The sequence below is a fragment of the Chiloscyllium plagiosum genome, chromosome 27, assembly GCF_004010195.1.
Source record: "Chiloscyllium plagiosum isolate BGI_BamShark_2017 chromosome 27, ASM401019v2, whole genome shotgun sequence".
Classification (NCBI taxonomy): domain Eukaryota; kingdom Metazoa; phylum Chordata; class Chondrichthyes; order Orectolobiformes; family Hemiscylliidae; genus Chiloscyllium; species Chiloscyllium plagiosum.
In genome coordinates, this window is record NC_057736.1 from 14,740,364 (window position 1) to 14,753,780 (window position 13,417).

Below are 13,417 nucleotides of genomic sequence, written 5' to 3' on the forward strand. Positions count from 1 at the left end.
TCACAAGGTATAAAGTTAATTGCATGAAGTTGGAGGCCATGCCTGTGGGGGGCCTTACTAGTATATCTGATTTTGGGGATGGAACCAGTTTCCCTTTCCGGTGGTCACTGGGAGGTTTGCTGCATTTAGGCATTGATCTTTGATCAATCATATAAAGCTAATTATGTGCAATTGCTAGAGAAGATAAGGCAGGACCTTCAGCACTGGGAGGATCTTCCGATATCTTGGTTGGGTAGAATAGCTCTGGTCAAAATGAACGTTCTTCCTTGCTTATTATATCCCATGTGAATGCTCCTTTTGATAGTGCCAAGGCAAGCACTATGGAGGCTTTACAGTTGGCTTAGATCTTTTATCTGGTGTCATAGGCAGCCTGTTATTAAACTGGATAAACTGCAGCTCCCACAGGGGAAGGAAGGTTTGGATTTCCCGGACTTTAAGAAATATCAATCGAGTTTCTTACTATCCTACTGGCTGATTGATTGCTGGGCCTGCCCAGACCTGCAATCAAAATGGTTGGACATTGAGGCCTCCCAGGCAAAATGCCCCCTCATCAATTTGTTGTTTATGGACCACAACAGAAACCAGATTGTCCTTAACACATTTAAAGCATGGTGAATGATGCAGCAAGGTGTGGGCAACTTACAAAAAAACTTTTCCTTTCACACTCATAGTGGGAATGTTGGGACTCTGGCTTTAAGTTCTAGGAGTCTTGGAGGAATCTCCTGTTTGAGAGATTTACTTGACGGGGAGGTCACGATGTTTTTTGAGCAGCTGGGTGAGAAATTCGAGCTACCTAGGAGAGATTTCTTTTGTTACGTATACTAAAACAGACTACATTGATGGTTCGTCCTGATAAGTCGGACATGGAGAGGAGTGCACTCTCTTGGTCAGCACCCTCAATCACTTGTTAGGATGTAATGTTTCAAAGGACATTGAGCTGCGATGTAGAATCTGGACTCAAGAATTGGGGGCGGAAATCTCATCAAAGATGTGGGAGGATATTTGGGAGAATGTTAGGAAGATTTCAATTTGTAACAGGACCCAGGCTATCCAACTGAAAATATTCCACAGGGCTCATTTGGCACCAGAATGGCTTGTGAAATTCAAGACAGGAGTGTCTCCAATGTGCCCCAAATGTAAAATGGACGTTGGCACTCTTATTCATTGCTTGTGGTCATGTCACAAGCTTCGCAGGTATTTGGGTGCCATAGCGAGTGTTTTAGAACAGGTTTTGGGAACTGAGGTTAAGTTGGATCCAGTGTCCCTCCTCTTGGGTCTTCCAAACCTCCTCTCTTTGGATGTGCATGGGAAGAAATGGTTTAATATTCTTTCATTTTGTGTGAGGAAGAACATTCTAATGAGCTGGGTGTCGGAGGATCCCCCAGGACGTTTGGGCTGGTGTGGATTAGTTATGGAGCACACCCCCCCCGGACTTCCTTACGAGAATGGTGCACCAGAAAACTGAACTGTTTTATAGAACATGGTGGCCCTTTCTGAATTACATTGATTCAGACTTGTTGGCTATATTGATCAGGGCTTTAGTGTAGTCTTGAGAGCCATGTTTGGCGGTTTAGGGGTTCCAGGGGGGTGATGGAGTCCTGAATAAATATGGGTTTGCTTACTAATGCTCCCAGTGGTGGAGAGCTTCGGTCGGATTGCGCTGAATATAGTAACTTAACTGAATAAAATTTAAGTTACCTTGGTATAACTTGGCTTAATTTTATTTTGTTTATTTTTTTTAAACTTTAGTTATTTATTGAATTGTTGTTTTTGTAGGGTTTTTTCCTCTCTCGTTTCAGCGGTTTGTGGAGTAGTAGTTTGTTTCCTGTTATTGTCATTATATTAATAAATTTGTCACACTATTTTGTAGTGGTTTTGTAATTTTGTAAAACCCTTAAATTTGTTTTCACAATAAAAATATTTACAAAAAAAATTGTGATTCCCAAGAATAAACCAAATTTCACAAGCATAGAGAATACTAAATTATTAATAAGAATTTCTTAAATATTGGACCTGATAACATGGTAAGATTACATGATGGACACCTATAATATTAACCATGCACGTTACACTGAAATGTGCACATTTACACAACGCATTTAAAAGTTTATGCATAAAGTCAAAATGAACAAGAGGAAATATGGTAACGGGATTGGGGAAGGGGAGAACTGACTCATATGCAGGAATGAGATAGGGCCTTTAAATCAATCAGTCTTTAACTCAGAGTGACATTGAAATCTCAGTTCTGGTTCCCATCCAAAGAATTTGTCAAAGGAAGGGATTCTAGTTAAAGCAGGAAACAATGGTCTAATAGGATCATCGATACACTACTAACCCAGAAACTCAGCTAATGTTCTGGATGCCCCAGTTCAAATCCAGCCACATCGGATGGACTTAATTTACTAATGACCATAACACCATTGTCATTGTCAGAAAAACTCATTTGGCTTGCTAATATCCTTTAGGGAAGGAAATCTGCCATCCTCTACTGGTCTGGCCTCCATGTGACTTTCGATCAAAAACAATGTGATTGACTCTCAACCGCCCTCTAGATGGCCTAAAAAGCCAAGGCTTTCTCTAATGCACCTTGGTGGCAGCTGCCCTAGGCTTTAGTGCATCCCTCAACACACAATCCTGGACCTTGAAATGTGCCAGTCTGCAAAACTCAGTCAAGGTCAACGCCTTGTTCTGAATGGCAAACGGACTAAATTTCATCCTTCTCCAGGTTGATGGTCCTTCAGGCACAGTTGACATTTGTCTCATGTGCGACTCAGAACAGACTGCAGAGCAGAGTCCCATATTATGGAGATGCTCAGGACGAACCTTGACAAAACCCACTACATCTCTCTCCAGACTTCCTTTAAAGAGGAACATTCCAGCAGGAGATGTGTGACAGTGGTGCAAACAGTCCAAGCAGGCATGGAAGGTCTCATAGGTCGTGGCCTTCTCACCACCAGTCAAGTGAACTCTTGGTGTTTGGGGAAATGTTCTGGCATTGAGTCTACTCACGGAACAATCTGACAGGATCAATCTTCTCCTTTTCCCATCGAGTCTCAAGGACGGTACATACTGAGCACATTCCAATGAACTTGCGGGTTTTTTTTTTGCAAATTTCTCCACGAAGGACACGTGATGCGAAATGGTCCAACTATTTGGCAATGAGGCCAGTCCCATCCTTCGCAACAGCAGGTAGAATCTTAGTACCAAGTGACACTTAGTTTGCGTACTGAGGGTCTACACACAGCTTGATGCTGCCTCATACAAAGTTTGTCATCAGGATGAGGGTGACATTGGGTATGTTTTTCACCCCTTACCCAGATCCCTGCAGACACAGTCTACCTTAGACCTTCAGGTGAAGTGGAAGTTGGCTCAGGTGACTGCAATGGCACAGCTTCTGCAAATGACCAGACCTACACCATGTACAAGAAAGAGTGCCTCATACTGGATGACACGGTTTTACCCGCAATGGAGAGGCAGCAATGCTCCCAAAAGCCCAGTTTCTGCCTCACCTTGGTGATATGCTCCTCCCAAGAGTTTGCACAGGCCCCAGCCCCTCTGAACCATATTCCCAGGGCTTTCAGGTAGTCTGTCCTATGCCTCAATTTACATTGACCCCTGAGGCCAGCTTGAACTGGTTGGAAATACTCAAGTCTGCGCACAGTATATTAGAGCAGAAAATGGCAACACCATCCATGTACAGGAAAGCTTTGACCTGCAGGCTTTTGCTGCCAGGAATAGACACCCTTCTCAGGCTCACATCCTTCCCGATAGAGCCTTTTGCCAAGTCTACACAACATACAAACAAGGCAGGAGAGGGTAGGCAGCCCGGCCTTATGCCAGATCTTATCAGGAAGCTTTCGGATTCCCACCCATTGAGGGAAACTACATTAATGACGTTGATGTAGAGTAGTCAGATCCAGTTGCTGATTCCCCCCCCCACACCAAAGTCCATTTTGGAAAGCACATCCAACATGGTGTGCAATATCCTGTCAAAGGCCTTCTCGTGGTGCAGGCTGATGAGGCAGGCATTCATGCCCCTGTTGTACGCGTGTATCCCTGAGGAGCGTGGGGCACTCCAAGATGATCCTGCCCAGTACAACATAGGTTTGGTCAGGGTGATTCACCGATCCCAGTGCAGACCTGACCCGGCTGACAACGACCTTAGGCAGGATTTTGTAATCTGCATTCAGCAGTGAAAATTCTGATTTCTTCTCTCACCCCCTTCTGCTTGTAGAGGAGGGTGATGATATCTTTTCTCATGGATTCGCATATACTACTTGACAGAAGCATACTGTCGTACACCTCCAGCATGTCCTAACCAATCAACTTCCACAGAACCAAATACAACTAGGTTGGTGAGCCGACACTTTTATTCTTTTCCAAAGACTCAAGGGCCTTGGTCAGCTTCTTCAGAGATAATTACAGATCCAGCTGTTATCGAAGTCCTTGGTGATAGAGAACAGGAATAACTGGGAGGCTGCACCCTCCACAGGTTTCATGTCATACAGTCTGGCATAAAAAGATTCGCTGAACCTCAGGATGTCACACTGAGATGACATTACCGAGCTCTTCTTTTGCACCTTCTGTAAAAGAAATGCAAATATGTGTCATGCTGCTCCACGGTAAGGACCTTGGACCACAAGATTATCTTGAGGCCTCTAAGGCAAAGAGCGAGGCTTGCTGGCTCTCCAGCTCCTAGAGATCCTCTTTGACAATGACCCTTATCAATTGCAACAGAAATAGGTTCTGCATACTTCTGTGGAGTTTGGACAGTTTTCCTTGTCTCTCTCTCACCTTTTGAGCAACTTTGAGGATAAAGAACATCGTGATGATCCCATTGACTGTTTCCGACCAGTCTGCTGGAGACTCAAAGAGGAGCTTCACAGTTATCCAACCTATGTCACATCCCTTTGAGCTCCTCGATTTTGTGGTCAACAATTTCACATCCAGCTTCCACATAGCCTTGCTGGCCCACTCGGTATCCTATAGGTGACAGTCAGCCAGGAGGACACAGCTTCAGAGAAGAACACTGGATTGATGTCAGTGGATCTGACCAAGAACACACGGGACACAGAGGAAATCCATCCTTGAGCGATAGACACATCTGACTGCGACCAGATGTATCTACACTGTGCTCGATCTGCAGGGGTGCTGAAGATATTGTACAGCTTGGTCATTTTAGGTGTTTCCAACAAGAAACTGGATGTGATGTCCGGTTTGCTGTTAGCCCCTCCGGATCTTCAACTGCATCGTCAATGCAGATGGAAGTCTCTGGCCAGAACGGCTGGCCTGGGCGTTGCCAGCACCAGTGTGAGCTGCTGCAAGACAGCCAGCTGCTCACTCTTTACCACCAGAACATACACATTAATTCGTCTCAGAGGAGGGTTTCTGTACATAACATCTACTACGAGGAAATGCCTGCCCACTACCTCCTTGACCTAGACGATGGTGAGGCTGCCTCCTCGCAGCAGAATCCCCAGGCCGGAGGAACAGCTATCATTTTCTCCTACCAAATTGAAAGCCTGTGGGTCTATAAACTTGACTATTTGTTGTAAATGCTGAGGTGCAGTATCCCACACTTTTGCAGAAACATGAAATTGGCCAGGTAAGCCAATGTGGAAATACATCACGTAGCAGATTTAACACTACGCTCATCAGTACTGGCAACTGTAAACCCATTTTGAGAGTTTATATAAGTACCGGTAGACCCAACGTCCATTCACCCGTGGACTCTCTGCATCCCCTTGGTTTTGGCAAACTGTTGGTCACTCACTGTACTGAGGTGGTGGCCCTGTTCCTCAATCAGGACATGGACCCTAGATCAGGGCATTGGGGAGAGAAAGAACCAGACTTCACTGGTTTCGGAGTCTGACAGAGGGACTCTCGGGCTCTGCTCCTGATTTGGAGTGTCACTGCTCCTGATTGCCCGGAGTAGTGGTGAATGGGTACCTAGTGGTTCCCGATGGCTGAAGGTTGGGGTTCATCATGCCCTTTGTGAAGCCCGGTATTTCCAGGTTGGTGGGTGTCCCTCTTCTTCTCCCTTATGGTGCTGTGCCTCTTTTTGTTGGTGGCCATTGCTCCATGTCTTCATCATCAGAGGAGCTGGTGTTTCCATCATGCAGCTGTCTCTTTCCATTTTGTTGCAGACCTGTTCAGGCCCAATGTGTTTTTCTTTTCTGGTTATTTCTCACTGGTATCCACTCCCCTGCCTCATTTGTCTCCTCCTCCTCCAGTCTGTTCAGGTGGAGATTGGGTCGGTTGCTGCGCCTCCGCACTGGCCACCTTTTCCTCCTCTCCGGCCTGATCCTTGCTTCAGTTTTGTTGCTGGATGGTGCACCTTACTGTCTTTTGGGGATCTACAGCTTGCGTTGCCACTTTCAGCCATTTGAGTGTATGTGGCAACCCATCTTGGGCAGGCCTTGTACAGGTATACATCACCATACAAAAAGCTGTTGGAATCCTTGCATTGCTTCACACTCCTGAAGGTCATGACAAAGTAGCCCCTCTGGGGAAATCTTTGCAAATATAAAATATCTGCTGGTTGGAACCTGCAGCAAACTAGGAGGGCTCTCTTCATGAAAATGGTCTGGTTGACTAGTGATCCTTCCTCCACCTTCTTCGCAGTTACTCTGACTGTATTGGGGATCCCCTGGCCTGCGGCACAGGCACTTGCAGAGGCCATAGTTCTGGTTGACTGGTCACCGATTGGCAGTAAGCCAAAACCAGCACAAAGATTCACCACTGGAGCTCAGCTCGACCAATGATCCTCCAAGTTCTGCTCAAAACCGCAGTCCAGCAACGAATTCGAGACCTTCCCGTGATAAAAGTTCTCAGCTTAGATTTGTCCTGGGAGAACTACCTTGTCAATCATGATATCTCCCCTGCCAGGGAAGTGGTGAAAGTACACCCTCACAAACGTTGTATACACCAGTCTCTAACCGAGGCAAGGCTGCAATTATTCAGTTTCACAGATCAATGGTCTCCCTGCCAGTCAGTTTGACTCACCATGGTTATTGCTGCACTTTTACCTGATTAACCTTAGTGAGTTCCACATAGCTTGGGAAACTTAAGCTCTGTCCTTCAGAAGTCTGAATTCTCAGCTAAAAACATACAAAACATTGTCTCCTTGTATATGTTAAATAAGTAATCAACATAACCTCAGGGCTTCCCACATACCTCTACTGTGCCCTAGTGACATCTAGATGTGTGTGTGGGGGGGGAATCATAACAGGTTCTTGACCCAATGACATTTCCACTGGAGTTCGAAACTCCAATGCCTTTCAGATTTTGATAAATCTGCACAAATCTAACAATTTCCCATTTTCATGAACCGTGGCTTAGGTTTTTTTTTTATTTCTATGCAGAAATATCAACTATTCCATTAAAATTGTCCTCCTACCTCAATACATAAAAGAGCTCATGATTCCTCGTGAATGACGCAGTGGAACCTATGAATAAGGCGGATGTGACGAAGAAATCTGCAATGTTCCAACCATCCTAGAAAAATGTCAGGCCAAAAAAAAAGAACTTGCATTTCTATGGCATCTTTCACAACCTCAGAATATATCAAAGAACTACACAGTCAATGAAATACTTCTGAAGTATACTGTATAGGTGAATGGTATGGCCTTAAAGAGTGTCGTGGAACAGAGAAATACAGGAATTCAGGTTCAAAGTTCTGGAAAGTGGAGTCACAGGTAGACAGGGCAGTGAAGGCGGCTTTTGGCACACTGGCCTTCATTAGCCAGGGCACCAAATATAGGCGTTGGGAGGTTATGTTGCAGTTATACAGGACGTTGGTGAGGTCGCACTTGTGTTCAGCTTTGGTCACCTTGTTATAGGAAGGATGTTATTAAACTGGAAAGTGTGCAGAAGAAATTTTACAAGGATGTTGCCTGGACTCGATGGTCTACATTATAGGGAGAGGTTGAAGAGGCTATGAGGGGAAAGAATAAAAGGAAACCCGAGGGGCAACTTTATTTTTACACAGAGGGTGGTATGCATATGTAATGAGCAGCCAGTGGAAGTGATACATTATCCACATTTAAAAGGCATTTGGACAAATACATGGATAGGAAAGGATTCGAAGGATATGGGCCAAGTGCAGGGAAATGAGGTTAGTATGGTCAACATGGATCAATTTGGACCAAAGGGCCTACCTCCATGTTGTAGCACTCCATGACTATTGTAAGGCAGGAAGAATGTAAGGCAGGAAGAATGGAAGCCAGTTTTCACAGCAAGGTCCAAAAGCAGCAATGAGATAAATGATAGCTAATTTTTATGTTTAGGTTTATTCATCACAGAACATGCATCTATTGCCCATCCTTACTTGCTCGAGAGGTTGGTGGTGAGCTGCTTCCTTAAACCGTTGAATCCACATGCTGTAGGTTGACTCTCATGCCCTTAGGCAGGGAATTCTAATCTAACCTCTGTTATTTTATGTTTAGCGTTGACATTTGCTCGGACATTGGAAATGATTCTCTTGCTCTTTGGAAAATGCTGTGGGATTTCTTATGTGTACTTGAATGGACTGGCCTATGAGAACCATGGAAAAAAACTGAAGCATGTGAATCAGTCTCCAGTGGAAGTAGGCCAACTGGGGCCAAATATATACAGGAGAAGGGTGCCTGGAATCACAAACTTTTCCTCCAAAACAGATTTTCAGGGGAGGTGGTTTGCCCAAATGGGGACTTAACACACAGAACACCAGTCAGGAGATCTCAATGTGAAATGACTTTGAACACCTGTTTAATAAACAGGTATTTCTGAGAGATTCCAGAAGTTGTTTCTGATTGAGAGGGGGTGCTCCCATTTAGGTCTTTTCCCAAAGCCAAAGGGACTTAGACATGAAATTAATTTCATCTAGTTGCCGAAAGCCAGCTGACATTTTATGCACTTCAGTTCTAAACTTCAACTTAATCGTGTGTCCCACCAGTTAAGAATGCACCTGTGGACCTTTACTACCTGCTGGCAATTGAGACTCCAGCCTAGATGTTTTTTTACATTCCTGTTGCAACAGGTCCTACATTTCGAAAGAATCTGGAATAAACTAAGTGATTTGAATTCACATTAGGAGAGGTGGTTGAAAAGTACAGTTGATTTGGTTTTGTTTAAAAAACAGTGGGGAGTGAAGGAGGATTGCGGGATGGAGTATTTTCTTTTTTTAAAATAATCACTTATCAGATAAGGGCGTTGCTGACTAAGCAGCATTTATTGCCTGGGGGCAGTTAAGAGTCAATTACATTGTTGATTGTCTGGAGTCACACGTAGGCCAGACAAGGTAACGATGGCAGTTTCCTTCCCTAAGGGACATTAGTGAACCAGATCAGTTTTTCTGACAATTGATAATAGAATTCATGGTCATCATTAGTTTCTCAATTCCAGCTATTTTATGGAATTCAAATTCCACCAACTGCCATGGCAGGATTAAAACCCAGGTTCCCAGAATGCTATCTGGGTCTCTGGACTAACAGTCCAGCTATAAAACCACTAGGCCATCGCCTCCCTTGTTGGAATGATTGGAGGAGTAGGCATGGTTGAGGCCTTTTATTGAGTCATTCCAATCAAAGGGAATATTACATTGTTAAAATGCTCACCAGCATTTGGATTTTGCATACTGCTCCAATCACTGGAATAAGAGTACACCTGGAATGGCTGCCCTCTCCCTCACTAATCCCTTGGTCTTACCCAGACACACCATATGTCTCAGACAAGCACATCTGCAGCGAGTATCACCAACAATAAAAGCTGGAGCTCCAAGTAGAAAATCAGGGTTTGGTTAAGAAGAGGAAGGAAGCATATGTCACGTATAGACAGGAGAGCTCGAATGAATCCTTAGAAAAGTATAAAAGGCAGTAGGAGTATACTTAAGAGGGAAATCAGGAGGGCAAAAAGGGGACATGAGATAGCTTTGGCAAATGGGGTTTAGGAGAATCCAAAGGCATTTTATAAATATATAAAGGACAAAAGGGTAACTAGGGAGAGAATAGGGCCCCTCAATGATAAGCAAGGCAGCCTATGTGTGAAGCTGCAGGAGATGGGGAGATACTACACAAGTATCTTGCATCAGTGTTTATTGTGGAGAAGGCCAATGATGATATAGAATGTGGGGAAATAGATGGTGACATCTTGAAAAACGCCCATATTACAGAGGAGATGCTGCTGGATGTCTTGAAAGGCATAAAAGTGGATAAATCCCCGGGACATGATCAGGTGTACCCTTAGAACTCTGTGGGAAGCTAGGGAAATGATTGCTGGGTCCCTTGCTGAGATATTTGTATCATTGATTGTTACAGGTGAAGTGCCAGAAGACTCGAGGTTGGCTACCATGGTGCCACTATTTAAGAAAGGTGGTAAGGACAAGCCAGGGAACTACAAACCAGTCAGCCTGAATTCGGTGATGGGCAAGTTGTTGGAGGGAATCCTGAGAGACAGGATTTACATGTATTGGGAAAAGTAGGGACTATTTAGGATAGTCAGCATAGCTTTGTGCATGGGAAATCATATCTCACGAACTTGATTTGAGTTTTTTGAAGATGTAGCAAAGAGAATTGTTGAGGGCAGAGCGGTGGATGTGATCAATATGGACTTCAGTAAGGCGTTCGACAAGGTTCCTCATGGGTGAATGATTATCAAGGTTAGCATGGAATACCGGGAGAACTAGCCATTTGAATACAGAACTGGCTTGAAAGTAGAAGACGGAGGGTGGTGGTGGAGGGTTGTTTTTCAGACTGAAGGCTTGTGACCAGTGGTGTGCCACAAGGATCAGTGCTGGGTCCACTGCTTTAGAGGGATGTGGACTAAGTGCTGGCAAATGGGACTAGATTAAGTAATGATATCTGGTCAGCATGGACGATTTGGACCAAAGGGTCTGTTTCTATGCTGAATACCTCTATGACTCTATAACTTGAACAGCAGCTAGAATAGTGTGTGTGCGCGCGTGCGTGCGAGTGAGAGACTGGAATGCCACAGGAACAGGGGATTCCATTGTCAGGCGATCTGACAGGCATTTCTGCTGCATTAAACATGACGCTCTGATGGGGAAAGTCAGTCATGGATGGCTGCAGGATATCCTTCTAGAATAGAGAGATCAGATAGTACTCATGGCCCACATTGGTACTGATAACATAGGTAGGAACAGGAGTGAAGTGCTGAAGACAGATTTCATGGCGTTAGAAAAAATTGAAATGTAGGACCTCGAGTGCAGTCGGATTGTAACAATCAGGATTTTTGTTTTGTTCATTCATGGGATGTGGATATTACTGGTTGGGCCAACATTTACTGCCAATGCATAGTTGCCGTTGAGATGGTGGTGGTGAGCTGTTTTGTTGAACCACTTCAATCCATTTGCTATTAGGAAGGGAGTTGAGGATTTTGACTCAGTGACACTGAAGGAATGGCAGTACATTTTCAAGTCAGGATGGTGAGTGGTGTGGAGTAAATTGAAAAGCAATCGTAAGAATACTACTCGAGGTCCTGCTTTTTAATTTGCTTCCCAACTCCCCAAAGTTCGCTAGTCACAGTGCCGCATGAATATAAGATCTGAAGGATCAATTGACTGAATATGTGTCTGGAAAACCAGAATTGGAAGGAGAGCATCAGAATTTTTTGTGTCATTGGGACCAGTGCTGGGCACATGGGACCCAAACAAGAGCAAAAGACATAGAAGCACAAATTAGGCTATTCAGCCCATCATGTCTGCTCCACTTTTCAATCATGGATGATAAACTTCTCAAATCCATTCTCCCGCTTTCTCACTATAAGCCTTGATTCTGTGAAATTAAGCTGGAATGGTTACATCTTAACAGTGCTGGAACGGATATCCTTTCAGAGAAATTTGCTAGTACTGTTGGGTTTGGTTTAAATGGCCACTCCAAGTATAAAATCTACGAGGGAGAATAGAAGACAGGAGTAACAAAACAGAGCATGGAGCATGCCTCAAGTTTGGAATAACATTAAAAAAAACCCAATACTAAAAGGATTTCTACCTGAATGCATATCACATTTGCAATAAGACAGATGACCTAAAGATATAAATTGAGGTCAAAGATTATGACATAACTGCCTTTACATAAAGATGGCTGCTTGGTGTCCAGGACTAGGAACAGAATATTCAAGGCTATTTGACATTTTGGAAGGACAGATAAGAAGGAAGACGAGATAAGAGTTGTGTTGAAAATACATGGTAGGATCAGTAGGCTAGTAAAGGAAGATCTCAGGTTGGAAGAACAATGGATAGAATCTCATTAGAGCCTGAACAACATGGGCTACTTCAAAAATCTGTGGTAGAATCATGGGAGAAGTCAACAAGGCCAATTTGGATGTCAGGAGCAACTTGCTGCACCTTTTATGTGGGTTTCTTGCCAGCAGCAGTGAGTCAACAAATAAAAGGAGTAATTGCTTGTTAAATGCCTTTTTAAACAGCATAACTCACCTCATCAATATTTATTTTACTATCTTACCAACAAACTAAACAGGCTAGACATCAAGAATTCCCAACATGAAAATCAAGTAGATATCTGGTGACTACAGCTTGCCACTAGAAGCAAGGAGCTTCCATGTTGCTCAACATTAAACAGCATCTCACGGCATGATCCATAGGCATCAAACACATGCACCTCTTGTCCATGGACACTGGCATCTTACATTTGCCAACACCTCACAATCCACTTGGAGGATGGATTGGGGACGGGGAGGAATAACAATTGTGAAGTTGGAAGGATACAGTAAAACATGGGTACAAACAGGGTAATACTGGAGGAGTGTTCGTTCACTGTAAGGAGCATCTTGACTTCAAGGGCGTTACCACATTTAGCATGGTCATCTTAAATACCTGGAACTGGGAGGAGAGGGGGAAGGTGGGCAGGTGCAAGTTCATGTCGATGGTTTGGGTGAGGACCTGGGGAGATGCAAAGCTGATTGGGTTTACAAAAGACGACAGGGATGGGAATCTGAATGTTTGGGGCCTCACAGACACATAGCAGCAGAGATTGCAAGCTACAGGCTGAAGTGTTTACCATCATGCTCTGGTAATCAGAAATATGTAATGGGGAAGAAAATGGCTGCATCCACACCAGGAATGGACAGGATAAGTGTCTGAGAGGGACTGGGCTGTCAGACCTACTGATGTGAACCCTTTTAGAGGGAAACATTACACACAGACCCATGTACAATTCAGGATACAGACCTATGGACCCCTGCTCCCTGGCAGTTGGCTTCCTGTGTGCTGCACACCTCCTTCCCACAGACATTACTGACCACTTCATTCACACCAACACTTCTAGATGCAGAAAATGGGGAAAGAATAGGGGTGTTTCAATGTGAGAACAAAGGTATTAGTTGAATCAATCGCCGGATTTGCACAGTATTTATCTTGCTTCCAGATGCTGCAGCTGGCACTCAACACACTATCTACACA

At 44.2% G+C, this 13,417-nt stretch overlaps 1 protein-coding gene across 3 annotated transcripts in view; it reads right to left on the reverse strand.

The window, feature by feature from the left end:
* LOC122563580 (cation channel sperm-associated protein 4-like) overlaps positions 1–13,417 on the reverse strand; it is a 74,251-nt gene that overhangs the window by 24,093 nt on the left and 36,741 nt on the right. For all 3 annotated transcript variants that reach the window (XM_043717488.1, XM_043717487.1, XM_043717489.1), the window contains one exon: positions 7,400–7,497. In XM_043717488.1, the coding sequence (XP_043573423.1) occupies positions 7,400–7,497 (98 nt within the window). The remainder of the gene's footprint in view (positions 1–7,399; positions 7,498–13,417) is intronic.